The sequence below is a fragment of the Arabidopsis thaliana genome, assembly GCF_000001735.4.
Source record: "Arabidopsis thaliana chromosome 1 sequence".
In the NCBI taxonomy this organism is placed as follows: Eukaryota; Viridiplantae; Streptophyta; class Magnoliopsida; order Brassicales; family Brassicaceae; genus Arabidopsis; species Arabidopsis thaliana.
Genome location: NC_003070.9, coordinates 25,501,924 through 25,526,194, shown reverse-complemented (window position 1 = coordinate 25,526,194; position 24,271 = coordinate 25,501,924). Strand labels below are relative to the sequence as shown.

At 36.8% G+C, this 24,271-nt stretch overlaps 8 protein-coding genes across 14 annotated transcripts; 3 read left to right on the top strand and 5 right to left on the bottom strand.

The window, feature by feature from the left end:
* Window positions 1-44: 44 nt before the first annotated feature.
* AT1G68110 (ENTH/ANTH/VHS superfamily protein) lies at window positions 45-1,477 on the bottom strand. Its single transcript, NM_105481.2, has one exon. The coding sequence runs from the start codon at window positions 1,292-1,294 to the stop codon at window positions 155-157; it is 1,140 nt and encodes a 379-aa protein (NP_564922.1). The 5' UTR covers window positions 1,295-1,477; the 3' UTR covers window positions 45-154.
* A 467-nt stretch (window positions 1,478-1,944) lies between these two features.
* On the bottom strand, window positions 1,945-5,095 carry IAR1 (ZIP metal ion transporter family). Of its 2 annotated transcripts, NM_105480.3 has the most exons (11): window positions 4,555-5,095; window positions 4,380-4,463; window positions 4,189-4,238; window positions 3,965-4,016; window positions 3,710-3,832; window positions 3,395-3,621; window positions 2,959-3,105; window positions 2,730-2,837; window positions 2,540-2,641; window positions 2,416-2,460; window positions 1,945-2,318 (listed from the first exon to the last, which is right to left on the bottom strand). In NM_105480.3, the coding sequence occupies exons 1-11, from the start codon at window positions 4,868-4,870 to the stop codon at window positions 2,163-2,165; spliced, it is 1,410 nt and encodes a 469-aa protein (NP_564921.1). In that variant the 5' UTR covers window positions 4,871-5,095; the 3' UTR covers window positions 1,945-2,162. The 2 variants fall into 2 exon arrangements, with proteins under 2 accessions (NP_564921.1, NP_001322211.1); NM_001334346.1 differs by lacking the exon at window positions 1,945-2,318 and having other exon boundaries at window positions 2,359-2,460; window positions 4,555-5,086.
* A 204-nt stretch (window positions 5,096-5,299) lies between these two features.
* On the top strand, window positions 5,300-6,890 carry ANN5 (annexin 5). 2 transcript variants are annotated; one of them, NM_105479.2, is made up of 6 exons: window positions 5,300-5,496; window positions 5,576-5,721; window positions 5,802-6,020; window positions 6,087-6,302; window positions 6,388-6,477; window positions 6,550-6,890. In NM_105479.2, exons 1-6 carry the CDS (start codon window positions 5,421-5,423, stop codon window positions 6,751-6,753), a joined length of 951 nt encoding a protein of 316 aa, NP_564920.1. In that variant the 5' UTR covers window positions 5,300-5,420; the 3' UTR covers window positions 6,754-6,890. The 2 variants fall into 2 exon arrangements, with proteins under 2 accessions (NP_564920.1, NP_001320670.1); NM_001334345.1 differs by having other exon boundaries at window positions 6,388-6,890.
* AT1G68080 (2-oxoglutarate (2OG) and Fe(II)-dependent oxygenase superfamily protein) lies at window positions 6,542-8,784 on the bottom strand. Of its 5 annotated transcripts, NM_001084320.2 has the most exons (8): window positions 8,603-8,731; window positions 8,409-8,535; window positions 8,239-8,314; window positions 8,088-8,160; window positions 7,899-7,934; window positions 7,683-7,827; window positions 7,423-7,592; window positions 6,731-7,284 (listed from the first exon to the last, which is right to left on the bottom strand). In NM_001084320.2, exons 1-8 carry the CDS (start codon window positions 8,663-8,665, stop codon window positions 6,955-6,957), a joined length of 1,020 nt encoding a protein of 339 aa, NP_001077789.1. In that variant the 5' UTR covers window positions 8,666-8,731; the 3' UTR covers window positions 6,731-6,954. The 5 variants fall into 5 exon arrangements, with proteins under 5 accessions (NP_176975.2, NP_001319341.1, NP_001322794.1 ...); NM_105478.4 differs by having other exon boundaries at window positions 6,542-7,284; window positions 7,423-7,827; window positions 7,899-7,994; window positions 8,603-8,784; NM_001084321.2 differs by having other exon boundaries at window positions 6,726-7,284; window positions 7,423-7,827; window positions 8,603-8,765.
* Window positions 8,785-9,133: 349 nt separating this feature from the next.
* Window positions 9,134-10,963, top strand: AT1G68070 (Zinc finger, C3HC4 type (RING finger) family protein). Its single transcript, NM_105477.4, has 5 exons — window positions 9,134-9,888; window positions 9,974-10,090; window positions 10,168-10,300; window positions 10,380-10,538; window positions 10,622-10,963. Exons 1-5 carry the CDS (start codon window positions 9,428-9,430, stop codon window positions 10,781-10,783), a joined length of 1,032 nt encoding a protein of 343 aa, NP_176974.1. The 5' UTR covers window positions 9,134-9,427; the 3' UTR covers window positions 10,784-10,963.
* Window positions 10,964-11,593: 630 nt separating this feature from the next.
* Window positions 11,594-15,308, top strand: MAP70-1 (microtubule-associated proteins 70-1). The gene is made up of 11 exons (NM_105476.5): window positions 11,594-12,209; window positions 12,301-12,386; window positions 12,557-12,622; window positions 12,692-12,862; window positions 12,935-13,105; window positions 13,216-13,371; window positions 13,454-13,600; window positions 13,709-13,780; window positions 13,873-14,403; window positions 14,485-14,672; window positions 14,764-15,308. Exons 1-11 carry the CDS (start codon window positions 11,969-11,971, stop codon window positions 14,801-14,803), a joined length of 1,869 nt encoding a protein of 622 aa, NP_176973.1. The 5' UTR covers window positions 11,594-11,968; the 3' UTR covers window positions 14,804-15,308.
* FKF1 (flavin-binding, kelch repeat, f box 1) lies at window positions 15,288-17,556 on the bottom strand. The gene is made up of 2 exons (NM_105475.4): window positions 17,187-17,556; window positions 15,288-17,085 (listed from the first exon to the last, which is right to left on the bottom strand). The coding sequence occupies exons 1-2, from the start codon at window positions 17,456-17,458 to the stop codon at window positions 15,498-15,500; spliced, it is 1,860 nt and encodes a 619-aa protein (NP_564919.1). The 5' UTR covers window positions 17,459-17,556; the 3' UTR covers window positions 15,288-15,497.
* Window positions 17,557-20,931: 3,375 nt separating this feature from the next.
* On the bottom strand, window positions 20,932-23,331 carry AT1G68040 (S-adenosyl-L-methionine-dependent methyltransferases superfamily protein). Its single transcript, NM_105474.3, has 3 exons — window positions 23,233-23,331; window positions 21,435-22,091; window positions 20,932-21,318 (listed from the first exon to the last, which is right to left on the bottom strand). The coding sequence occupies exons 1-3, from the start codon at window positions 23,317-23,319 to the stop codon at window positions 20,971-20,973; spliced, it is 1,092 nt and encodes a 363-aa protein (NP_176971.1). The 5' UTR covers window positions 23,320-23,331; the 3' UTR covers window positions 20,932-20,970.
* Window positions 23,332-24,271: the final 940 nt, after the last annotated feature.

The following is a 24,271-nucleotide window of genomic DNA, read 5'->3' as shown; positions in this document are numbered from 1 at the left end:
TGTATGTTTAGATATGATCTGAACTCGGAATCAAACATCGGTATGTATCTCAAAATGTACCTCTTTTTGAATTTACTCAGATACAACAGGTAAAAAAGTGTTTATGTACAGAACCAAACAAAAATTAACCTTATCCAGATTGTTGTAACGACCACTAGAATGTAATCAAATCTGGCATTGTATAAGTGATGTAAACTGGTTGGTTCATTGTTATAAGAGGCAGATGATTTTGATGATATTCGTCTTCGAAAATCTCCCATTTGTCTTTTCTATCGAAACACCGATAATCGTCTTCGAAAATCTCCCATTTGTCCGTGATGATCGTCTGCAGCTTCTTCGGCTGCTCCAACACCACCATAGCTTTCTCATCCTCTTTTTCTTCGTCCTTCTCTAGCTTCGGCTTCTCTTGGACGGTATCGATCATTTTCTCGATTGCTTCAACTTCCTCCTCCGGTATCCTAACGAATTGAGGGATTTCTCGAGCGTTCGAGACACCGAAACCTTTGCAGAATTCGAAATAGACGATGAGATCTTCTCCCTGAGATGTGGTCTTGTTGACGATTTTCAAAACCGTTGCAGCCTCTGATTTTCCAGCCAACGGAAGGACTTTCATAACCGCGCCGCAAATTCTACCGTAGATGTTGATACTTTCGATGACGAGACAATCCATAGCTTCTAAGATCAAAGTCTTCTTCATGTTGTCAGCAACAGGTCGAATCTGAAGAATCATATCTAGGAGAGACTGGAGTTTCTGAATCCGTTCAAGCTCTTGGATAACAGAATCAGATGTCTTCTCCAACGATCTTCTGTTGTTACCACGGAGACGATGAATCTGATCGGACAAGAAGGAAGAGTAATGATGAAGAAAAGCGAAGTAAGTTCGAACAAAGACGTTGAATCCCCAAGTCTTGCTAAGACAAGAATGACCATCGGAGAAATCTGAAAGATCGAAAGGAAGACGACGAAACTCTCCGACAACGGAAGGTACTTTACAACAGAGAACACCATGAAGAAGCATTAAGGATTTAAGAGCAACGATCCAGCTACGCGTGTGGTTAACGCGAGAAGAGATTGCGTAGACGAGAGTCTTGAGATTAAGAGGAGAAGAACGGATCCATTTGTAGACACGGTGAGCGTTGGAATAGTCGACGGAGGAATCGTCGTGGGAGGTGGCTTTGATGATAGCTGCTTCGAGATCTGCGTTCCGGTAAGAGCTGTTTCGCCGTGAGAAACCAACGGCTAGTAAGCTTTTCCGGTCTTTGATTGCGGCGGCAGCTCGTTTCCACAGCTTCATCGTCCGAGCCGCCTCCCTCCTAATCTGTTATTCCTCTCTCTCTCTCGCTTCTTCCTCTGTTTTCTTCTTCTTTCTTCTAACCTGGAGAATGATAAAAGTCATGTCTGAAAATGTTTTGTCTCTATTTTGAGTTCTTCTTACCTTTACCATCCGTTACTACCGTTGTAATCGCTCTGTTTTTTCAAATTCTTTTTGATATTTTTAACACTTTATAATACAAACTGGCACGTGTGATCCTTTACTACATTCGTGCGCCTGAGTACCACACGTGTGGATTGATGCAGGTACTGCTATCCAATCCGGTTTACACGATTAAAACCGAACCGAAACGCAACAAATTATAATATAAACCAGTTAAAATCTAAATTTCTTTGATAATATTTTAAATAGAAACAAAATTTGAAAAAATCATAATTTAATCATTTTAGGTTGACCAAAACCCAAATATATTGTCAACAATTTCATAAAATAAATTGAATTATAATGTTAGTCAAAATTAACACTCTGTTAAATGAATTACAGATGTTAAGTTTGACTACAGTTGAGTTTAATAGGTCAAACGAATTGCAAAATTAGAGAATTTATAAAAATAGGAAGTGTATCAAACCGGTTAACCGAACCAAACAGAATCCGGTTGTCATTTCGTTTTTAAATTTAATAACCGAAAACGAACCAAAATTCAGATTGTACACCCTTTAGCCTTTGCTTTCAATCTCTCCCTAAAAGAAATTTAATCAGTGTGTGTTTATAAATGTGCCTAATTTTTCAATTCAAAAAGTTAAGAACTGGGTAGTATATTTCTGTAGTCAAAACAACAAAACCCAAGCTTGGGATTTCTATATCGGTTACAAAAACAATTGTTATGAGATCATTCTATAAGAGAGATGCAAAGAGCAACACTCATGCCAAGAATCAAAGATATCAAATGGCAGGCACTGTTTTTAAGTGTTGATTTTCCCGAGTTGTTCATTTCTGCAAGAACTCCAGCAACAGCTATGTATATGAATCCTCCCGCTGTGAATCCCTGTAAGATTTTAATCACCAACCACCACATATATTCAAATCAATAAGATGAGTCAAACTAGATCTAAGGCAAGCAGTGCAAATATGTTGTTTACTACCTCAATCAACGATGATTGTCCTGGTTCATTTCCCCAGACCAAAACCTGTGGCAGATAGAAAACATCACCGTTCAGTTTTCAATATTTTAGAGAACTGCTAGGCTTTAATATAGAAAAGACTTACCAATGCAGTTCCGGCAAGTGCGACGAGTGCAGAGAGGAAGTTGAAGAAGAGTGCTTTTGTTACTGTGAAGCCTGATCTTACTAGAATCCCAAAATCACCTATCTGCATGTAAGTTTCCGTGGAGTTGTTTAAGGGGTGATACTTGTTGCTATGCACATTTTTAGGTTTGTTTAGGAAATAGAGTAGAGACCTCTTGGGGAAGCTCGTGGGCAAGTAAAAACATAGTTCTTGACCAACCACCAACTGATCCATAGATGAGAAACGCACTTCCTAATGCCATTCCATCAGTGAAATTGTGCTGCACAACAAAAAGAGCAAAAAAAAATCTTCATTTTCTCAGACGAATCATCTCTTGGCAATCTTTCATCATCCCGATCGAAGCTATCTCTTTAATATTTCAAAAGGGAACACGTACTTACAACACCATCAGAGAACAAGTTGAGGTAACCAAAGACTAGGCTCGAAGAACGCGTCTCCACCTGTTCTGGTTTGTCCGATTTTCCATCGGAAGTAATTTCTGTTCCTGAATCTGATTTATCAGTAGCGTCACTAGCAGAAGTCTTTCTCTGCAAATAGATAAGTTTACTCAGAAACCATAACAAGATGAATCCTACTCGGGCTTCAAGTAGAAGCTCAAAGAATAGATGTTTGCATATAACAGAAGAAATAGAAGCTCGTAGCTGAAAAGGTACCACATTTAAGTATGCTAAACCTCTCATTCACGCAAGAGACTGATAAACAGAAATTCTACCAAAACTAATGTGTTCCTTGTTTTTGTACTCTGCTTGCTTCTTGAGTTCAACTCAAAACTCATCTGCTGCAGGTAGAAATATTTACATAGAAGTGTGTTCTCACCTTACGGAGAGATTTATCTGTAGAGCCGCCAGAGACTTTCTCTGATGAATTTACAATTGCATCAGAAGAAGATTGTTGGTCCAAGTTGTTATGATCGCCTTCATCCTTCAGTTTCTTACTGCCTGCATGGTGGTGGTGGTGATGATGACCCCAAGTATTGGACCCAGATGAGTTTTCTTCGACATACCGCACCAACTTCTCCACAAGAAGGAAGACCACAATCCCAGCTGGATAATTAAGAATGATGATTGAAAGTGTCAATTCTGTCAAAATATTTTGTTCAATAAACACAAGAGGAAGTGTTATGATACTTACCAAGAACAGACAATCCAACAGACAAATCTTGTATAGAATGTGAGTGTGAAGGCGAATCCGAATGAGAATGATCATGATGGTCATGGTTCTCATGGTGATCATTAGAGTGAGAGTGGCCACCACCTGCCAAACCATAAATATATTTTGCACTTCAGGAAGATATAAAAGCAAACAAAATGAGAAGGCATAAAAGCCAAATTATGAAACAATGCAGATACTAAAAAAGAGATCAGAAACTTGTGTCCATTACTGTACCAAAAGCATGGGGCAGTTGGTGAAGAAAAGCATCTCCCAACATAGCTCCTGCCTGGTAAACAAATTAACTGAATCAACAGATCATATATTATTAACATTTCCAACTCATCCAAGTGATAAAGTTGCGACGAAACACAGTGTATAGATATTGCTAAAATATTTTTCTTGCATTCAGAACCACCACCGCCAAAGAAAAAGCTACTGTAGTCAGTCTAATGACTTACCCCAAAGAGAGCCAAAGAATCAACGAACCATTTTGATGGCTTCCCTTGAACTGTTAGTTGCAACATAAGACTTGAAACAGTTACTCTCATGAACACATTATAGCACATGAATAAACGAAAGAGAGCATTTTCTCCAGGACAATTAAAAGCAATGCTTTTTGGTTTTCATAGGTATACAAAAAATTGCTTACCAAACATAATGGGAAGCAAAACAAGGCAGATGAGTGAGGCCAAGCTAACTAAAAGAGAGCATCCCAATGCATTAAGCCACAGAGCTACAAAAACCAACAAGAAGAAGAGATTCTAATCATCAAGTAATGATTTGTAAAACCCAATGAAGAATGTAGCTAAAGGAACCAAATTTACCAAACCCCGTAAGAGTGGAACTTGATTCGTGATCGTGATCATGAAGACAAGGCCCAAACCCACATAATCTCATATCCTCCTCTTCAGCAAGCTCCTCCGGCAACTTCATCTCCACCTTCGCCGTCGTCTTCTTCACATGATGATCATGATCGTGGTCGTGGTCGTGGTCATGAGAATGACTACACCCACCACCGTGATGATGCACGTGATCGTCACGCGCCGGCGTTGACTGAGAGAATCCGGATTCAACGCACAGATCCAGAAACAGTACCAAAACCAGAATCGGAACCAGTAGCTTTCTCAGCGAGAACGACATCTCTGAGTGAGCTAAGAAGAGCGACGGTTGAAGCGAGTGCCTTCAATAGTGATGAAGCAGACGATGCAGAAGAAGAGAATGATAATTCCGATTATGATTCCGAAAGTGACAACATCCATTTGGGGAAAGTAATAAACCTTAGGAGATCTTTTTATAATTTGTAGTTTTGGCCCATTGTTTCGAAATTAAGTCGAAAACCCCCTTTTACTAGGCTACAGACTCTACACAACTCTTATAAAAGTCTTTATGTTGATGATAATCATGAAACATAGAGATATCTATCGGATCCTAAAAAATGTTATCCGTTAAATTTTATGCATCAAAGCATCCATCGTTACACGAATGAAACAGAGGATTCAACTCCTAAAATCAAGGTCTAATGTCCATTTCCTTTGCATATTTCAACCCAAAACCCAATCGCCACAAATCACACCACACCAACAAAACAAAAGAAAAAACAAAATCAAGAGAATACAACAAAAAAAAGAAAGAAGAAAGGTATAGAGTTTTACAATATCTTCTTCGGAATCTTTAGAGGAAGAAAGAAAAAATGGCAACAATGAAAATACCAATGACGGTACCTTCTCCTCGAGTCGATGCTGACCAACTCTTTAAGGCCTTCAAAGGTACGTACGCATTCGCTTCTTATGTAGTTTATAACAACTTGTTTTGTTACATTTTAGTTTATATTTTCGCAATTTGCAGGAAGAGGCTGCGATACTTCGGTGATCATCAACATCTTAGCTCATCGCAATGCAACACAACGAGCTCTCATCGAACAAGAATACGAAACCAAATTCTCGGATGACCTCCGAAAACGTCTCCACTCTGAGCTTCATGGTCATCTCAAGGTAAATAAATCTTAGCCTTACAAAAAAACTTTTATTCATGATTTTAGCAGACAACATTTTGAAAACGTTTTTGATTTCAGAAAGCCGTTCTTTTGTGGATGCCTGAAGCAGTGGAGCGAGACGCTTCAATACTGAAACGCTCCTTAAGAGGAGCCGTGACTGATCATAAAGCGATTGCTGAGATTATATGCACACGATCTGGCTCTCAGCTTCGTCAGATCAAACAGGTCTACTCAAACACTTTCGGTGTGAAACTTGAAGAGGACATCGAATCCGAAGCTTCTGGCAATCACAAAAGAGTATGTTTTCTCTATTTGATCCATGCTTTTGGTTCAAATAGTAATAGAAATTGTAATATGTAACAGGTTTTGCTCGCGTATTTGAACACTACGCGATATGAAGGACCAGAGATCGATAATGCGAGTGTAGAGAACGATGCTAGGACTCTCAAGAGCGCGGTTGCAAGGAAGCATAAATCTGATGACCAGACGTTGATTCAGATATTCACTGACCGAAGCAGGACTCATTTGGTCGCTGTAAGATCTACTTACCGTTCCATGTACGGCAAAGAACTTGGAAAGGTATATAATCAAGATCCAGAAACTTGTTACTCAAGAATCAGAAAATTTCCAAAATCTTGATCTTCTCTTTCTCCAATCTTGATAGGCCATAAGAGATGAGACTCGCGGGAACTTCGAGCATGTCCTTCTAACAATTTTACAATGTGCTGAAAACTCTTGTTTCTATTTCGCAAAGGTAACGTAACCTAACCTTTCTTAGACAACAATGTAGGGTTTCGAGTTTACAAAACGAAAACTGAAAGCGCAGGCATTGAGGAAATCAATGAAAGGATTAGGAACAGATGACACGGCGTTGATAAGAATCGTGGTGACGAGAGCAGAGGTGGATATGCAGTTCATCATCACAGAATACCGTAAGAGATACAAGAAGACTTTGTACAATGCTGTTCATTCTGATACAACTAGTCATTACAGGACTTTTCTCCTCTCTCTTTTAGGCCCCAACGTTTGAGATCTCTTTCTGTATCCAATCCCAAAATTAACTTTGATTCTCTGTATCTTACAAAATTACTTGCAACAATCTTGAAGGATATTATAACATGATTATGTGTAAGATCAAACAAAGAGATAATTGAGAAGCTGTTCTTTGAAGCCAAGAGAATCACTTTCAAGTTGTTAACTACTCAATTCAACAGTAACTCAGAATTCATTTCTAATCAGATTCCACTTTGTGTATAGTTTGATAAGTTTTCCATTGAGGCAAGGATGATAATAGCTCCTTGAGTAACTTACAGCTATACTCTTCCCAAGAGGTAACCGCGAGAGCTATACCCGTCAAGTCGAGTGAATCCTTTCGATCCTCACCAGAGCACGAATATCCAAAAGTTGTGGCTACGAGGTTCTCATCTAGCAGGAAAACTGATTTCAGGGCATTGATAGTTTCCAACTGAGAGTGGGACATAGCTTTCACCTCTTCTAATGTGTCATTTTCGACATTAGAAGTTACGAGTTCAGAAGCTTTCCAATGGTAGAACTGAACAACCTATTATCCAGCAAAAGAGAAGAAATAAGCATTTGATTATATATGATGAAAGGAAGCCCGTTTAACAAGACATTTACTATATCAACTAATCACTAACGACCTCGAAGAAACTCATGTGAATGTCAAAGAGAAAAGTACCTGAAGAGCATGAAGAATGTTGGCAAATTTTCGGGTGAGTAACTTTCCTCCTTTAGCTAATTGTAGTGGTCCCATAAGTTGTTCAGAGGCATCCGTAGAATGATCTTCGCCTTGTAAGCTATGTACATCAAAACCAAGAAGATGCAACCTCGCAACGCAAACATCAAAACCTATGTTTTGATTAGAACCATCTTGATGAGGACAGAACCAGTACATGTTAGTGGATGCAGGCAAAGGGAGGCACACTTCATGTGATGTACATTGTGAAAGACGAGAAAGAAGCTTGGAATCTTCGTCATGTGATGAGTCCCGGCTAAACCAGAGTGCAAGAGTCAATCTTTCTCCATCTGTTACCTCATCAACTGAGTGAATATTCCGGTCATCAGCTGTGTACATGATAACATCCTGCTCAAGAACACAAACTCATTATTCAATCTAAGTAACCACTAAGCCAACTGAAAAAGAACAATACTTACACCAGCCGATGGAGCAACGGTTACTGGTTCACCACTCTGAAAACGAAAAAGACCGCCTATGAAATCTTTCTCGTAACTATTCAAGTAACAAACTGCCTTCAAACCAACTAAAAACCAAAGTCATACACACATAAACCACAATATCAACAAGGACGTCTATAGATTACAAAAATGAGAGTGAATACGAACCGCAAAATCTCTTTGTTTTAGATATGATCTGTTATCATCACTATGCCAACCAATGCTAGCTCCTTTGCACCAACTGATTCAAAACAAAGAATCAATATTTACTCTTTTTTCCTGACTTGTTTTGTTAAAGAGACAGGGGAGAGAGACTAACCTAATCAAACCTGTGAATTCAATAAAAAGCTCATACTCACACCCAAATGTTTCCTCTATCTTCTCTTTCAACCTCTCTGTTAACTCAACACAACAAAGATCATCCCTTTGAATCTCACAAAAGTAAGATATAAAGACAAAAGCGAAATCTTTGAGTTTTAAAAGATTGACCTCTAATGGAGACAAAAGGGATGATGAGGTGAGGAGAATTAGTGGCAATGAGGTGAGAGAGAGTAGTGGAGAAGACATTTGGTCTGTACCCAATTGTACTGCTACTCTTGTGTATAAGCTCAAGTTCCTGTTTTTACCTCAAAATTAACCAAACCCACATGATTAGACACAAAATTAAGCAAAAAAGGGACAACCTTGCATTCTGCCGGCGACAGGAAATTGTGTAGAATTAGCCGAGGGTGCTCTTTCTCCGACATGTCTCTCCGGTTTGTGTAATGAATCCAATGAACCCAGATCGATTGTGGTTGTTTAGGGTTTCAGTTAATCCTGTTCTTACTTGTCTTGTCTATTTCGGTGTACCACCGCTTTTGGAATTAAACTGAAATTAGTTTGTTAATCTTTTTTTTCTTTTGTTCATTAGAATAATTAATTATATGATGTTAAAAAAAAATTATTATGTAAGAAATGTTAAGTCGGTAAGTTCCAATTAACTTAAACCGGAATTTTAGAAGACAAATGTTACAAAAACTTTTGAAAATAACTAATCAAAGTATCAAACTGAGGTAAAATGAGATTATACTAAGTGCTTACCACTACAATCGAATTTAAGTTCTTACTAAACTTCTAATGTTGTTCAACTTTTGCTATCATGAAATCCTCTACCAACCATCGATTTTTGTTCATTATTTACATATTTCTAGTTCAACATTATCACCACCACATTTGCTCTTAAACATAACCGAGAAGACAAGTGTTAAAAATCTCAATTTCCTAACCACCAGTCTAATTGTTGACTACTAAAACGTCTGTAATCCTCTAATCTCTAACTCTTAACACATATTGTTTAAAGAGCAAATTAAGAATTAAGACAATTATGAATCACCGATACACTTATTAAAGTACTTTCTCTTGTCTCTATTTTGACTTTTGAGTGGTACTGATAGGTACAAGAAACACAACAAACCCTAGATTTATCTTCATCTCTCTCAATTCTGTATCAAGCAAAGACGGATTCAACGATGTCTTCACCTGAATCACCTTCCGGTTCCGACTCATCCACACCACTTCTCCGTTCACGGCAATCATCACCACGTCGTCAACCTGTAATCGCGGTTCTATTAAATCGAGCTTCAGGACGACGAGGAGCTTCGATGGTGGTTAGAGAAACAGCTGCACAAGAGCTTGAAGAGCGACGAGCTGATTGGGGTTACTCGAAACCTGTTGTTGCTTTGGATATGCTTTGGAACACTGCTTTTGTTCTTGTTGCGATTGTTATGCTTTTGGTTTTTAAAGAAGAGAAGCCAAATGTTCCTATTAGGATTTGGATCTGTGGTTATGCGATTCAGTGTCTTGTTCATGTTGTCCTTGTTTGGCTTGAGTTTAGAAAGAGGAATGCTAGAAGCAGACCTGGAGATTTAGAAGCTGCTCAAGCTACGAATCAGGATAGTGAAGATGAAGACAACGATGAGAGGTTTCTGAGGTTAGCTCTCGATTCAATTATCTGTGCTGTTTTGTTCTTTAGCCAAATGATTTACTAATGATTTATGAGAATCAATTATTTTCAGCACTAAGACTTGTGAATCAATGAACACTATAATATCATTTGTCTGGTGGATTGTTGGATTCTACTGGCTTGTTTCTGGTGGTGATATCCTTCTGCAAAACGCGACGCATTTGTATTGGTATGTGTTGGTTTGCTCAATGTTTATTTCTTCTAGTTGAATGGTAATGACATCATTATGTTTATTAATGTTTGCAGGTTAACCTTTGTTTTCCTTGCATTTGATGTGTTCTTTGCCATCTTTTGCGTTGTGCTGGCATGTCTTATTGGAATCGCCCTCTGTTGTTGCCTACCTTGTATTATTGCTCTTCTTTACGCCGTCGCGGGGCAGGTATGGACTATAACAGTAACCCTTTTGGAAGAAATGAAAGCAATAAACTGCCTTTTGATATGTGTGTGTGTGTGTTTAGGAGGGTGCATCAGAAGCAGATCTCAGCATCCTTCCCAAGTACAGGTTTCACACGATGAACAATGATGAAAAGCAAAGTGACGGTGGTGGGAAAATGATACCTGTGGATGCAGCGAGTGAGAATTTAGGAAACGAGCGTGTGCTTCTTCCCGAGGATGCTGTAAGTTTTTGTTTTGAAAGTTATCTTGTGGATGTTTTATATGAAGCTTAGAGCTTTCTTTTGAATTGGGTTGGTATGTGTAGGACTGTTGTATATGTTTGAGTTCATATGAAGATGGAGCAGAGCTGGTCTCACTTCCTTGCAACCACCACTTTCATTCTACGTGCATTGTGAAATGGCTGAAAATGAATGCGACATGTCCACTATGCAAGTTCAATATCCTCAAAGGTAATGAACAAGAATGAAGTAATGTAGAGGAAACTTTTCTTCTTTTTATGTTGTGTTTCTTTTTGTTGTATATAGAGTAGAGAAAAAAGAAAATGATTGTGTTGTTTGTAAGTCATAAGACAGTTTGTTTCTTTGTTGAAATTTGTTGTCAATTCTCTTTTTTTTTTATCAAATAATAATAGATATATTCATCATGTAGCTAATCGCGTAAGACAAAAATAATCCTCATTTGTGACATTATGTTTGTTGTTCATGTAAACAAACATAAACCCCAAAGATATATCTAAAACAAATCAAGACCAACATAAACCCAAAAGATATATCTAAAACAAATCAAGACCAAGAGCTAAAGGTAATACAACAAGTTAATCTATAAAACTTCGGTCGCAAATGGCAGTGATATTCAAAAAACGAAACATTATATTGATTTACATTCAATTTAAATAGATTTTTTTTGTTTCTCATAACAATTTAAAAGGACTTTTATTAGTAGAGAATCAATCAAATTTGTTAAAAGAGAAAACATACATAATTGATTGTCCCTCAAAAAGAAAAACAAAGAGATCTCAACAGATTACAGTGATTAGATTAGTGTACACGTATTTAGTTAACAACAACAAAAAAAAAAAAAAAAAAAGACATATTACACGTTCCCTCCTCTCACGCGCAAAGCATCTCTTTGACTAATCACATCTTTTCTACGCTAATCACATCACTAACCAAAATAATTAACCATCCACCTAAATTATATACATACAATATTGCCATTTACTATATTATAATTACTAACCTCTATATTTCATACTTAAGTGCTTGATCAAGTGAACGTTGATTAATTAACAACCTAATCTAATCTTTGTTTTTTTTCCCTCTTCTTGTCTTGTCACACTTGCTATTAGAGAAGACGACTAGAGAAAGAAAGATAAACAACAACACTGTGACAGCATTTAAATCTCACTCTCTCTCTTGTTTCCATCACTACAAAAAAAAAAAAAAAAACGAACGATCTCTCTGAAACTATCTCTTTCTCTCTAGATATGTTGTTGAGACTCTGATTTGAAATCCCAGAGAAAAGCATTTGGATCCTCTCTAGAAATCTGCATTTTGAAGCTACTTTTTTGTTTGCATCTGAGTGTGTATAGATCCTGAGGAATTTTGATGTGTTGTTGAATCGGAAGGAATTTAGATCGGAGTAGTCGGAGATGTCTGACGTTTCGGCTGACGGTGGTTTTTTGTCGGCGGAGCAAGCTACAACGCCTGTTGCGATTCCGACGCCGTATCCGTCATTGACGGTGTCGGCGTCCTATAAGGAGAAAAGTTCTGGGAGGAGGAGACCGGTTAGGCCTAGTTTTGATGCAGCTGCTGATAATGAGTTTATTACTTTGCTTCATGGTTCGGATCCAGTGAAAGTTGAGCTTAATCGGCTTGAGAATGAAGTTAGAGGTGAGATCAATGCTTGCTCGATCTAGTCGTTTTCGTGTCGATTCAGATCTGATTTTGTTTATTGACTTTGTTTTTTCAAATGTGGTTTTAGATAAGGATCGAGAATTAAGTGAAGCTAATGCTGAGATCAAAGCGTTGAGGTTATCTGAGAGACAAAGAGAGAAAGCTTGTGAAGAGGTGTGATTTTTTTTTTCCTTTTTTGGAAGATTTTGTTTGTTTTTTGTGGCTTATGGATTAGGTTATGGCAATGTTGTTAGAGAAGATTGATAGCTTATGTGTAGTTTCAAGTTCCTTATTGTGCTTCTTGTTAGCTGATTTTTATCTTATGTGCTTTGGAATTTTAATAGCTTACTGATGAGCTAGCTAAGTTGGATGGGAAGCTCAAGTTAACTGAATCGCTTCTCCAAAGCAAAGTATGTATCAAAATCTCCCTCCTTACGATCATGATTTGGCTGGATATCTGATTATGAACTATGTTGCAGAATCTAGAAATCAAGAAGATCAATGAGGAGAAGAAGGCTTCCATGGCTGCTCAGTTTGCTGCTGAAGCTACCTTAAGAAGGGTCCATGCTGCTCAAAAGGATGATGATATGCCTCCGATTGAAGCCATTCTAGCTCCATTGGAAGCTGAGCTTAAGCTAGCTCGCTCTGAGGTATGTTTTACTCATTTGAAGTCCAAATTTCTACTTGCAAATCGGATATTAATTTATGATGTTTCTGTGAAGATTGGGAAGCTTCAAGAAGATAACAGAGCTTTGGATCGTCTCACTAAATCAAAAGAAGCGGCTTTACTTGATGCTGAGAGGACTGTTGAAACTGCTCTGGCGAAAGCTGCTTTAGTTGATGATCTTCAGAATAAGAACCAAGAGTTGATGAAACAAATAGAAATCTGTCAGGTGCTGTACTCATTATCATCTTCTTTGTATCTAGTTAGTCAGGCTTTGGATGCCTTCTACTTATCACTCATTGTTTGTTAATAATTTCTATTATCTGTTTGATTCTTTAGGAAGAAAACAAAATTCTAGACCGAATGCACAGGCAAAAGGTTGCGGAGGTGGAAAAGCTTACTCAGACTGTACGGGAACTGGAAGAGGCCGTTCTTGCTGGTGGTGCTGCTGCAAATGCCGTGAGGGATTACCAGCGGAAGTTTCAAGAGATGAACGTAAGTTAATACATTTCCGAAAAAAGAAGTATAGAATCTTTACTCAACTGATGAAGGAATATTTCTTGCTCTACTTTTGCAGGAAGAACGAAAAACTCTTGACCGGGAACTTGCGCGTGCAAAGGTTACAGCAAACAGAGTTGCGACAGTGGTTGCAAATGAATGGAAAGATGGTAATGATAAAGTGATGCCTGTGAAGCAATGGCTTGAAGAAAGAAGGTTTCTACAGGTTTACTTTGATATGATTGCCCTTTTCCTAAATTTGTGGAATCCAGATTCTTTGAAGTGACAAAGGCACACAACCTTACATTCTCACTCTTTAACTCTCTTCTTGCAGGGAGAAATGCAGCAACTCCGCGATAAGCTTGCCATATCAGATCGAGCTGCGAAATCTGAAGCACAGCTAAAAGTATTCATCGTATTTATGCATTAGTCATTGTCGAATTTATGTTCTTGTTTAACTGAACTAATTAGTAAACTATTTCCTTATACAATTTCTAGGACAAGTTTCAACTACGACTTAGAGTGCTTGAAGAGACACTGAGAGGCACATCAAGCATCAGCATAAGGAACACACCTGAGGGAAGAAGCATGAGTAATGGACCGTCTCGCAGGCAGTCAATCGGTGGATCAGATAATTTACAAAAGTTTGCGTCAAATGGCTTTTTGTCAAAGAAAACTCCGATGAGAAATTCCTTTACTTCTAATTCCACCTCGGTATTGAAGAATGCTAAAGGAACATCCAAGTCATTCGATGGAGGCACAAGATCATTGGATAGAGGCAAAGCACTCTTAAAAGGACCTGGGAATTATTCGTTCAACAAGGCTTGTGATGAAACCAAAGAATCAGAGTCACCTAATACCTGGAAAGAAGATTCAGAAGAGAAGCCACCAAGTGAACTCCCTGCACCAGCAACCGAAGACAATGTCCCAGGGGTTTTGTATGATTTACTACAGAAGGAAGTAGTCGCCTTGAGAAAATCTTCGCATGAAAAGGATCAAAGCCTCAAAGACAAGGATGATGCCATAGAGGTAAAATCTCTCTGAATGTACCATATAAAATGTTGTTAAAAAGACGTGTTTGTAATGGAAGTCTTGATATTTTTCTTGTAGATGTTAGCAAAAAAGGTTGAAACTTTAACAAAGGCAATGGAAGTTGAAGCAAAGAAGATGAGAAGGGAAGTGGCTGCAATGGAGAAAGAGGTTGCTGCAATGCGTGTGGATAAAGATCAGGATAATAGAGCTAAAAGGTCTTCAAACACCAAACCCTCATCCAACACCGCCCAGATTCTTGCTGCAAGGTATCTAACAATGTTGAATATCTTTGTCTATTTTTATGATCAAATTGCGATTTTAGCAATCAGACTAAGCTTGGTGTTCGATATTCTGCAGAGCTGCTGGCCGAAGTGGGTTAACAAGGAGTACACAATGAGATGAGGGAGGAGATGTGACTAGTTCTTGTGGTCGTATCAGTTTAAACAAGTAAAACCGTTATAGGCTGGTGTGATTTTTAAGCTCTTTTTAACCTTTATATCTCTTTTTTATTTCTCTTGCTTTCCTTTACATCCTCTGTGATTTATTGAATTACCATAGAACTTAAGGATGAAAAAGATAAGTATGCTTTCTGACTTAGATCGGCTTACACTGCTTAGCGATGACGACAAGAAAAAAGGGTGGAGGGAGAGATGTTTGACATTTTCGCATAACATTTTCTGTCCTATGGAAGTAGTTTGTTTGGCTGTATAGGTTTTAGCTCTGTATTGAAGTTTGTGTACTTTACTTTTTCGGTTTCTTCATTCTATTTACTTGAGGTGTTGTGTGATTATTTCTACTTTTGGGTTTGTGGATATATATATATATGTCCAAACTCAGTGTCTTCTCTCTTTTGGATGGTACGTCAAAAATCAAATCCTGCATGGTCGAGTAACAAGGAGAAGTATATTATAGAAGGATCTTCATACAGCAAAACCATTAACATTACATGAATATCTATCTAAAGCGTACAACAATCACTAATTTACTATGTACACACGCTTCTAGCTTCTGATATATCTCTTCTACATGTCGTAAGAGTTTGGAATGTGACAGATACAAAACCACAAACCAAATGAAGAAGGAAAGAGTCTTTACAGATCCGAGTCTTGCCGGCTAGCCAAGCAGAGTTCATGTAATTCATTGAGTATCCATTCCTCACCAGTGTGACCACCAAGGACCAATACTCTAGTTCCTCCAACAACGCATGTGCTATGTCCCCAAGCTAACTTAGGCGGTTTCCCGGGGACATTCAGGATCCTCCATGACGGTTTCTCTTCTGCAGGATCTATTAGAAACAGTTGCGAAGGAGAGTGAAGCCCTGCAATCGACCCTCCAAAGATGATGACCCTACCACACGGCATGCTCACAGCCACATGGTCTAGTCTTGGAGGCGGTACAACCACGCCTGGGAATGCGCTACACTCAAGCTCTCTCCATCTTGGTTCTTCATCCTCCAAGTCTATAGTGTATGCCTCCCCTGACCTTAGCTTTAGATGACCACTATTTGCAAGCCCGCCAAACATTAGGATTTTAGTCCGACCAAAGACCGATAAAGAATGCCCAAGTCTAGAAGGAGGAGCCCATGATGTCGGGATCTCTTTCCATGTCGGTTTATCTGTTGTCAGATCCAACAAGAAGGTGTCGCTGAGAAGCACTCCAGCGTCTGTGCAGCCACCTGAGACAACCAGTTTAGAGCCCTCAATGGTGCACGAGCTGTGCCAAGATCTTGGCAATGGAGGAGTTCCTCCTGCTACTTCCTTCCATGTGGGATGCTTAGCGTCTAGATCAAGCACAAATACATCATTAAGCAATCCTTGTCTTCCACACCCTCCAAAGACTACCAACCACGACCCGTTGAGACACGAGAGTGTGTGTCCCCAACGTCCTGGAGGCGACGACGTCACCCTCACACGCTGCCACTCAGGACACTCTGCATCAAGATTGAGAACAAAAGTATCATCCAATGGCTGCATGTTAACCCCTTCCCCACCAAATAGCACAAGCCGGTTCCCAACAGCACACGCGCTGAAATTGCAGCGGGAAGGTTGTACAATCCCTCCAACAGTAAATTTACGCCAACACACAGCTTCAAGAGTGGTGAGCTCTCTAGCTAACCGACCCCATCTTAGCTTCTTAGTCATAATCTCCAGTGTTCCAGTTATCTCTTTTCCCCACGCATTCTGACATACCATCTTCCTCACACTCTCGTTCTTCGTCAACTGCCTCAACCTCCTGCAAGCAGAACCAATTGAAGCAACGTCCCTTGGAGTTAACCGAGATAAGATGTTATGAGCCAAAACTTCATCAGATAGCTGCAATATCCCACAGAAATCTTCATGATGCTCCTTAAACCTCGGGCTTCCACTTGGAAACAAGCACTCAGATGTTTGATCAAGCTGTTGTTTATGTTTGAACACAGGATACGAGACACGGTCAAGGTCTATAGTCGTTTCAGAGAAGACCTGTATCCCAATTACGTGTGTAATGGTTCCATCATCGTCACGTATTGGAGCAAGCCGTAGTCTGTTAACCAAAGGAGTACCATCTTTTCTGAAATTAAGAAGCTCTCCTTGGAATTCAATACCTTCTTCAAGACATCTCCTAATCTCAGATACAACCACAGGATCAACCAATGGGTGACGCCTTTGAGCTCGAGGATCTCTGTACTGTAGGAATCGACTGAAACCAAGCAGATTCAACCACAAATGCAGCATTATTCAAGAGAATTGATAACAACACACTCCAATTCAAAAAGGGGGAAATCGGAGAAATTAATATACCAGTTACGACCAAGAACTTCATCGGCACGATAGCCAGTGAAGACTTCGAAGACTCTGTTGACATAGATCAAAGGAAAATCTGGCTCCAGAGCATCGGAAACAATGAACGAAGGCGGAGTCATTGGGTAATAGAACATCCCAACCTCTAACGGAAGCTTCTCATCCTCTACTTGTTCTTCGATTCCATCGTTACAGTATTCTTCTGCTTCTTCAACTCTGCCGCGTTTCTTTCGTTTTCCGGTGGCTTCTCCGATCGCATGTTCTCTCGCCATTTTTCTCGCTTACAGAAATATCTTCTTCTTCTCTGATAAGCTCTCAGCCTTATGATATTTTATTTCTTTTTGTGTCTGTTTAAACTTTTAAAATATCTTGGCTTAGTTGGTGACTTATTGACGAATATACCCTTTATATTTAAGACGAGGCAAGAAGTCTTCGCGCCAGGAGTTGGTGGCAATTTTCGTAATTAAAAGGATATATCAGGGGTATGTTTAAAAAAAGTAAGTCTACTCTTGTTCGATTGTAACACGTCACCAGGGGATATTCCGAGAAAATATCTAGCCTACTCAACCACTCGCTTCTTCCACGTCATCATATTTTGTGAAAGATATTTGTTTTTTTTTTGAAGATTGAGATTTGAGGGAAGATATTTGTTTTTGTTTGTGAAGTGTTGGAACTTGGAAGTTGGAACGCAATTGGAATCAGATTCACGTAACCGTTGACTCTGGTCAAATAATAGATATTTTTGTGAAACGCGATTCTCGAAAAGGTTACACATAATGTTAATGTAACAAATTGAGTTTTCGTGGTGAGTGGAATGGGATGATGAGACAAGGGAGTTTTTCTCCCCAGTTGAGAAAATTCAGATTTAGCTCTAAAACTTCCCACTTATATAAGTTTCTAAACAAAAAAATTACATTAGAAATACGAAAATGTACGTAAGTAATGTAAATATGTAATAATTGATAGCAATAGTGGCCATAGACCCCACATAGTGGCATACTATGAGAGTAATAGAGTTAAGTGTAGTCCTAAGATTTACAGAAGTCCAGATCTAGGCCCATACTAAATAGCTAGCCCACAAAGCCCACACAAAAACTTAATTTGAACCAAATAAATAGACAACATATTTTTTTTATTTTTCTTAACCGTGTGAGAAGGCTTCTGACCATAATCTTTCAAGTACATGAAATCAACCTTTACATATTCCAATTGTGTTCAACCAAAAAAATATTCCAATTTAAATAATATATTTCCATTCCAAAAAACTAAACACAAGAAAACTAACCCTTTTGGTATATAGACAAAATAATTGTTTCATAGATTTATCTTTTTATTTTATCTTTAATTTCTATACAATTAAAGGTAAATTAAAGGTAATTTCTATACCACTCCAACATTTCCTGTTATGTTTCATTAGCTACTTCAAGTTTTAGATTTATATCGGGTTCACAAGACGTCAATAAATTACATTCCTTATCACCTCAATAAAAAAAGTTATGATTTTTTGTTTTTCTTATTTTTTCTTTACTTTTTGATATAAAAAAAAGTTCTGGCTTTTGTTATGTAATTTGATTTTTTGAACACAAACAATCGAAACTCAAACATCTTTTTGGTGGACTAAAACCCAACAACTTTTTTTGATTGATGAAAAAAATAACATTCATTTTTGGAGAATATAAATTCAGGGAAATTTATAATTAATTAAAGGTATTGAGGCTCTATCTATTGCCAATACTTTTGGGACCGCTTGGTTCATCGCGAAGACAAAGAGACATGTTCAAAAACAATGGTACTCATCGCACCCCTGTCACTAGAATAATAGCCACTAATCCTAGTCTAACATTGGCCGGTCTGGTCTTTTTCTTTTTAAATAGTTTCATGATTGTCATCATCTCAATTTTTGTGTAAGTTAAGTTATGAGTTAATTAATGACAGAAATAGAGCGAGCAATAGTTTCTTTTGAAGTCGTGAAATGTATAACATCAATATAGATCCAAGTATGATTTTTGACCACATCCAAATTACAAATTAAAAACAAAAAAATTCTATAAATGTTTCGAATATTTATATAAAAACAGACGAAGAAAAATTGAAGTTTTGAATCATGAATGAAACAAAATCGTGCTAAGCAAAACAATTTAAATGGTTGGTGTACTGCATGTGCTTTAACGTGAGCAGTTTAATGAGAATTAGGGTTCCACATGTTAATATATATTTATAATGTTATCACAAAAATATATTTGTAATTTCACAGCTAAAATATGACTTCTTTTACCAAAACAAAAACTAAAATATGACTTGAACACGAAACAGAAAGTATATACATTCACGTATCACAGCCCTAGAATCTAGCTCACTTCCTAATTCGAAAATTGCGTAAGCTCACACGTCAGTACCCTAAACTATTACCTCCGTTTTTTCTTTTCTTTCAGGTTTTAGTTAACTAATTAATTAGTCAATAAAAACTTCAGCAAATGAAAAACAAATTTGCTGCGTGAACTTTTTTAGTTCATCAAATCTTTTGATTTTGTGGGATTCAATATCCAACTTAATACATATCATATTCATGTGCACTTTCAGTTTAGTATAAAACTCGAGATTATTAATTAAACAAAACATAAAAGACAAAAAAGTAAAAACTAAAGAGATCATATACTAAAAGAAAAAAAAGTAGTATGGTTTTATTAATAAATAATGTAATAAGAATATATTTATATTGAAAAACATTTTTAAATAGTATGATTTTAAAAATAAATAATGTAATAAGAATATGATTTTAAATATATGTTAGTGTTAACATTTTTGTTTAAATGTGAGAAATTTTTCATTTATTCTTTTGTCCCAAATGATTTATGGGGGACAAGATTCCTTAAAAGGGACAAATCACATTGTAAGAAGATAAGTGAATGTAAATATATATTTGTTTAAAAAGATGCCATACATTTTGTTAATCAAACAACCCAAAGTTGACCCTCAATAATAAGTGTAGTAGGCCTATGAGGCTAGCTAGGATGTATAATGATCCTCACAGCTTCTTTAGTCTAATCTGGCATTCACATGTTTATTGTTATATAGGAGTCAAATGGAAATAAATATATGTTTTTACTTTATAATTAGAGCAAAATACTGTTTAAAACCAAAATGGTTGTTTATCACTTTCAGTATTTTATTTTTATTTTTATCAACAGCAACACTTTCAGTATTTGTTTAATCAAATATGATGCATACTTATTCTCCTTTATTTATGCTTTTACTTACATACATTAGTTTTGTATATGTTTACTAGACTAATATAGTCAACTAAAAATATATTGTGGACCACCTACATTTTTTTTCGTGCCACGGGACCACTCACTATTTTGTTGGCATTACAACTTATACAAACACATTATTCTATACGATAGGTCGACAACTATCTAGATAATAAGTGTATTTCGATCAATTACCTAACTAAGTCGACATTACCAAATGTATGAATATTACACATCAATTTCGTATGGACAAATTTTACATTATTGATTAGTTTTAATGAATTTTTGTGTGTAAATGAACATGAAAGGATCATTTTGGTTCAAAAAGTAAAAATATAAATGAGTTTTATTCGAACTGAATAACGTAAAAGACATTATAAAAAAACCTTATAATTAATAATCACACAAACTATATCCTTGATCCTAGATCAGATTAAATGGATCAAAACGTTAAACTAAAACAAACATTGACACATATATAAAACTTTTTTTTTTTTTTTTTTAAACACAGCCAAAAACTTGTCAAATAATATTTATTTTCGTTGCAACGCAAAGAACAACATGACCTTCTCACGGTAGCTGGATTCAATTTTCTCGGTGAGTCCAACCAGTTTTGCGGTGAGACGGTCGAAGACATCGTCGAGGAGATGTTCACCAAAATGGTTGATGAAGAGAGATCCCATTGTTGCCTTTATGCAAACCATCCAATGCCTAACATCCTCCACGTTCGTCGGCCGTTTGAGCCAGGCCGTTGGGTCCATCAGCTCCATAGATTCGACAGTGAAGCATCCATTTTTCACTACCAGGACTGTTACCTCCTCAGGCGTTGCTGAGTAGATAGGTATGTTGAAGGTATCGACTTGCTCTTCGCTGATCAAACCCTACATGTCAATCTCACCACACTCAACAAATCCCATAATAATAAAACACACGAGAGATGTATATTGTTAGGTGTCATTTTTGTTTTTTGAGAATTTTTTTGAATATGAAGAAATACCTCGGAATGCATTTGAGTGAGAACATCAGCCATGGACGTATACATGATACTGTCGGCAAGATTGGAGAAAGGCATTCCTTTAGGAATCCCACACATTCCAACAACCAAAAGACCTCCACTTACTATTTCTGTAGCCCTAGCTTCTAGAAACTTCTCCATGTCCCGACCAAACTGATCTCTATAAGCCTTCACAACTTCATCCGCGGCATTTGAGTAGTGAACCTTGCCTTTATTCCACGCCTTGGAGCTTTTGTCCAACACCTCTTTTGGTACACTCGATAGCCAGTGTGTGGCCCCCATCGTCACTACAATATGAACGGAGGATTGAGGAAGGACACGGCCGTAGAACGAACCCGGGACTCCGACCGCCAAGTAACTCCGGTCTTGAGGGAGAGATGTGAAGAGAGTGTTGAAGTCGTTTTGTGGGAGGTCGTTGAAGAAGACAAGAAACTCTGGTTTTGACGAGTTTGATTTTCTTAAGCTGGTTTCAATGGATTTGATGATGTTGTCAACGAGAAAGAATGTATTTGGTCCAGTTGCACAACCAAGATCGGCTATCCGGAATGTGTTGGAGTCAGATGAGATTAGGGTTTTTGCATTGAGTTTCTCTAATACCAGTTTGTCTATTTTCTCTTTCAACAAACTTGTTGTTTTTCTCTGTTCACACCAAAAGAAGTCAAAAGCTTAATATAATTTTATGCTACTCCAATTGAAAACGATTAAAAGACAGAACTAAATCACAAAGTTTTTTTTTCTTTTGATAAGAAAAATCAAAAACTTTTTTAAAATTAATTTTATACTTTTATGACTGAACAAACCATATGAAATTTACGTATAAAGTAACTTTGATGCACTATGTCTATATAGGAGATGAGATGAGATCCAAACCATATTAACCAACATATTAAAAAAATAGAAACCATCATTTAAAAAAAAATGTAAGTACTTTAAGAACGTAGATTGAGTAAAACTGAAATAGTCTCTTGACTCCCTTCAATCCCTGCTAGATTTAGCTTATTCAGCTTTTCGTAAGACAATGAAGCCGTTTAGTGATCCTCGGTGTTTTTTTGTGTGGCTCGATGAGTTCTCGACATTTTAATATCGTTATTGAAGTTTCCTTTCTTTTTTGAAGTACATAACAAGGAACCAAATTTTGATTAAAAAAAGTCATATATATATATATAAGAGATGATAAAATGAATTCATGAGCTTCCAATTGATCCGAAAAGCCAGCAAAGTAACATGTGTGTATTCGAAAATCAACTGATCATAATCTTAATTTGTCTCTATGAAAATTACGAACCAAGGTTTATTAGTTTTTGACAAATATTATATTATTTTACAAAATCATCATAATATCCTAAATTCAACTCATCATTTTAATGAAATTAAAAAAAAAAAGAAATCTTCAAAACTATGTTATTAATATCCAAATAACCGAACTCAATTATAATATGATGAACCTGAAAAGTTATAACTCTACAATTTTCGTTTCTTTCAATTCTACTATTTATTCATATTGAAAAACATGATTCCATTTATCTTTCTTTAGTATTTAGAACATTTATCAGATATTTTGTAATTATTCCGTAATCTCATACCGCTTCTTTACTATCTCTTATCTCTTTAAAATTATTCAGTAATCATACACTTTTTTTTCTACCTGCAAGTTTTTTTTTTTTTTTTGCATCACTAATTGGGAACCATGAAAAAAAGAACAAACAATAGTGGAAGAAAAAAAAAAATAAAGATAAGAAAAAAAATATAGAAAAATGGAATAAAAGCTCTGAAAATAGACCTGCAAATGAGAATTCTTAGAGTAGCTGTTCGGACCATCTCCCCCACTCATAGGAAGTGAGTTACGAACAATCTCCACTTTTCCCATTATACTTTTTTTGATTTGCGTCTATACTTTGGCTATGTCTCGCCTATCATTTATATAGGCCATGCACTTACCACGTAGTGCTTGATATTATATTTACTTTAACAATAATTGAAACCCTCTTGAATTGAACTATACAACACATACACACACGCGATTATATGCGTATAAAAACAAGAAATTAATACAAGAATTTGCTATCACACATACACAAATCAAAGTACAATGTAGAAAAATATTTTTTGAAAAGAATAAGTTCGAATATATAGTACAATTTTTTTAATTGTAATCAATAAATTTGTTCTTCAAATCACTTAAGATGGCCAATTATCTAATAAGTAAGAATCTTATTACTATAAGTTATAGACTAGCTACTACTCTACTAGCTAGGGAGAATCATCATTGGAGTGGAATTCATTGTTTTCTTTTTTGGTGCAACTATAATAGATGGGTTTTAAGCCAATAAAATTCTTACAAACCAATATAGTACACTAGTCATTGGTTTCATTCACTGAGCTTAGACGATCCCATATCCATATCCAATGAACTACTACTACATATGTTTTTAATTAAATAGAGAAGCTAATACTGAATTATCATCAGTGGTTATTATGACTGTGGTCCTAATACATTACGTACAAGACGACCACAATACATATATTATTTTCTTTTAAAAAATTGAGTATTATTTCTGAACTAAACTATAGGTCTTGCGTGGGAAAACTACGTAATCGTAGGGGCATCAAACTAATAATTAAATCATAGGTTAAACTACGATAATATACCCATTCATCTTCAAAGGAGATGCTCTGTACTAATATATCCAAGAATGAATCAAAAGATGCCAAAATATATGTTTATAAACATAAATCTCTGTTTATATCTCTATCAATGCGTTTCTTGATTCTTTCATAATTAATAAGAGATATGTTATTGTTATATAAACAAAAATAAT

Excerpts from the sequence above, each read along its gene's own strand:
- FKF1 (NM_105475.4), bottom strand. The coding sequence starts at position 17,458 with ATGGCGAGAGAACATGCGATCGGAGAAGCCACCGGAAAACGAAAGAAA. Across the intron at positions 17,086-17,186 it reads GAAGTTCTTGGTCGTAACTG|TCGATTCCTACAGTACAGAG; the intron begins GTATATTAATTT and ends GCTTGGTTTCAG.
- AT1G68110 (NM_105481.2), bottom strand. The coding sequence starts at position 1,294 with ATGAAGCTGTGGAAACGAGCTGCCGCCGCAATCAAAGACCGGAAAAGC.
- ANN5 (NM_105479.2), top strand. The coding sequence starts at position 5,421 with ATGGCAACAATGAAAATACCAATGACGGTACCTTCTCCTCGAGTCGAT. Across the intron at positions 6,303-6,387 it reads ACGGCAAAGAACTTGGAAAG|GCCATAAGAGATGAGACTCG; the intron begins GTATATAATCAA and ends CAATCTTGATAG. Across the intron at positions 6,478-6,549 it reads CTTGTTTCTATTTCGCAAAG|GCATTGAGGAAATCAATGAA; the intron begins GTAACGTAACCT and ends CTGAAAGCGCAG.
- AT1G68080 (NM_105478.4), bottom strand. The coding sequence starts at position 8,665 with ATGTCGGAGAAAGAGCACCCTCGGCTAATTCTACACAATTTCCTGTCG. Across the intron at positions 8,161-8,238 it reads GAATTCACAGGTTTGATTAG|TTGGTGCAAAGGAGCTAGCA; the intron begins GTTAGTCTCTCT and ends GTTTTGAATCAG. Across the intron at positions 7,995-8,087 it reads TAAAACAAAGAGATTTTGCG|GCAGTTTGTTACTTGAATAG; the intron begins GTTCGTATTCAC and ends GTTGGTTTGAAG.
- AT1G68070 (NM_105477.4), top strand. The coding sequence starts at position 9,428 with ATGTCTTCACCTGAATCACCTTCCGGTTCCGACTCATCCACACCACTT. Across the intron at positions 9,889-9,973 it reads AACGATGAGAGGTTTCTGAG|CACTAAGACTTGTGAATCAA; the intron begins GTTAGCTCTCGA and ends AATTATTTTCAG. Across the intron at positions 10,301-10,379 it reads TTTACGCCGTCGCGGGGCAG|GAGGGTGCATCAGAAGCAGA; the intron begins GTATGGACTATA and ends GTGTGTGTTTAG.
- AT1G68040 (NM_105474.3), bottom strand. The coding sequence starts at position 23,319 with ATGGGAAAAGTGGAGATTGTTCGTAACTCACTTCCTATGAGTGGGGGA. Across the intron at positions 22,092-23,232 it reads CTAAGAATTCTCATTTGCAG|AGAAAAACAACAAGTTTGTT; the intron begins GTCTATTTTCAG and ends TGGTGTGAACAG. Across the intron at positions 21,319-21,434 it reads TCACTCAAATGCATTCCGAG|GGTTTGATCAGCGAAGAGCA; the intron begins GTATTTCTTCAT and ends ATTGACATGTAG.
- MAP70-1 (NM_105476.5), top strand. The coding sequence starts at position 11,969 with ATGTCTGACGTTTCGGCTGACGGTGGTTTTTTGTCGGCGGAGCAAGCT. Across the intron at positions 13,781-13,872 it reads AATCTGAAGCACAGCTAAAA|GACAAGTTTCAACTACGACT; the intron begins GTATTCATCGTA and ends TACAATTTCTAG. Across the intron at positions 14,404-14,484 it reads ACAAGGATGATGCCATAGAG|ATGTTAGCAAAAAAGGTTGA; the intron begins GTAAAATCTCTC and ends TTTTTCTTGTAG.
- IAR1 (NM_105480.3), bottom strand. The coding sequence starts at position 4,870 with ATGTCGTTCTCGCTGAGAAAGCTACTGGTTCCGATTCTGGTTTTGGTA. Across the intron at positions 4,464-4,554 it reads TTCCACTCTTACGGGGTTTG|CTCTGTGGCTTAATGCATTG; the intron begins GTAAATTTGGTT and ends TGGTTTTTGTAG. Across the intron at positions 3,106-3,394 it reads CAGATAAATCTCTCCGTAAG|AGAAAGACTTCTGCTAGTGA; the intron begins GTGAGAACACAC and ends ATCTATTTGCAG.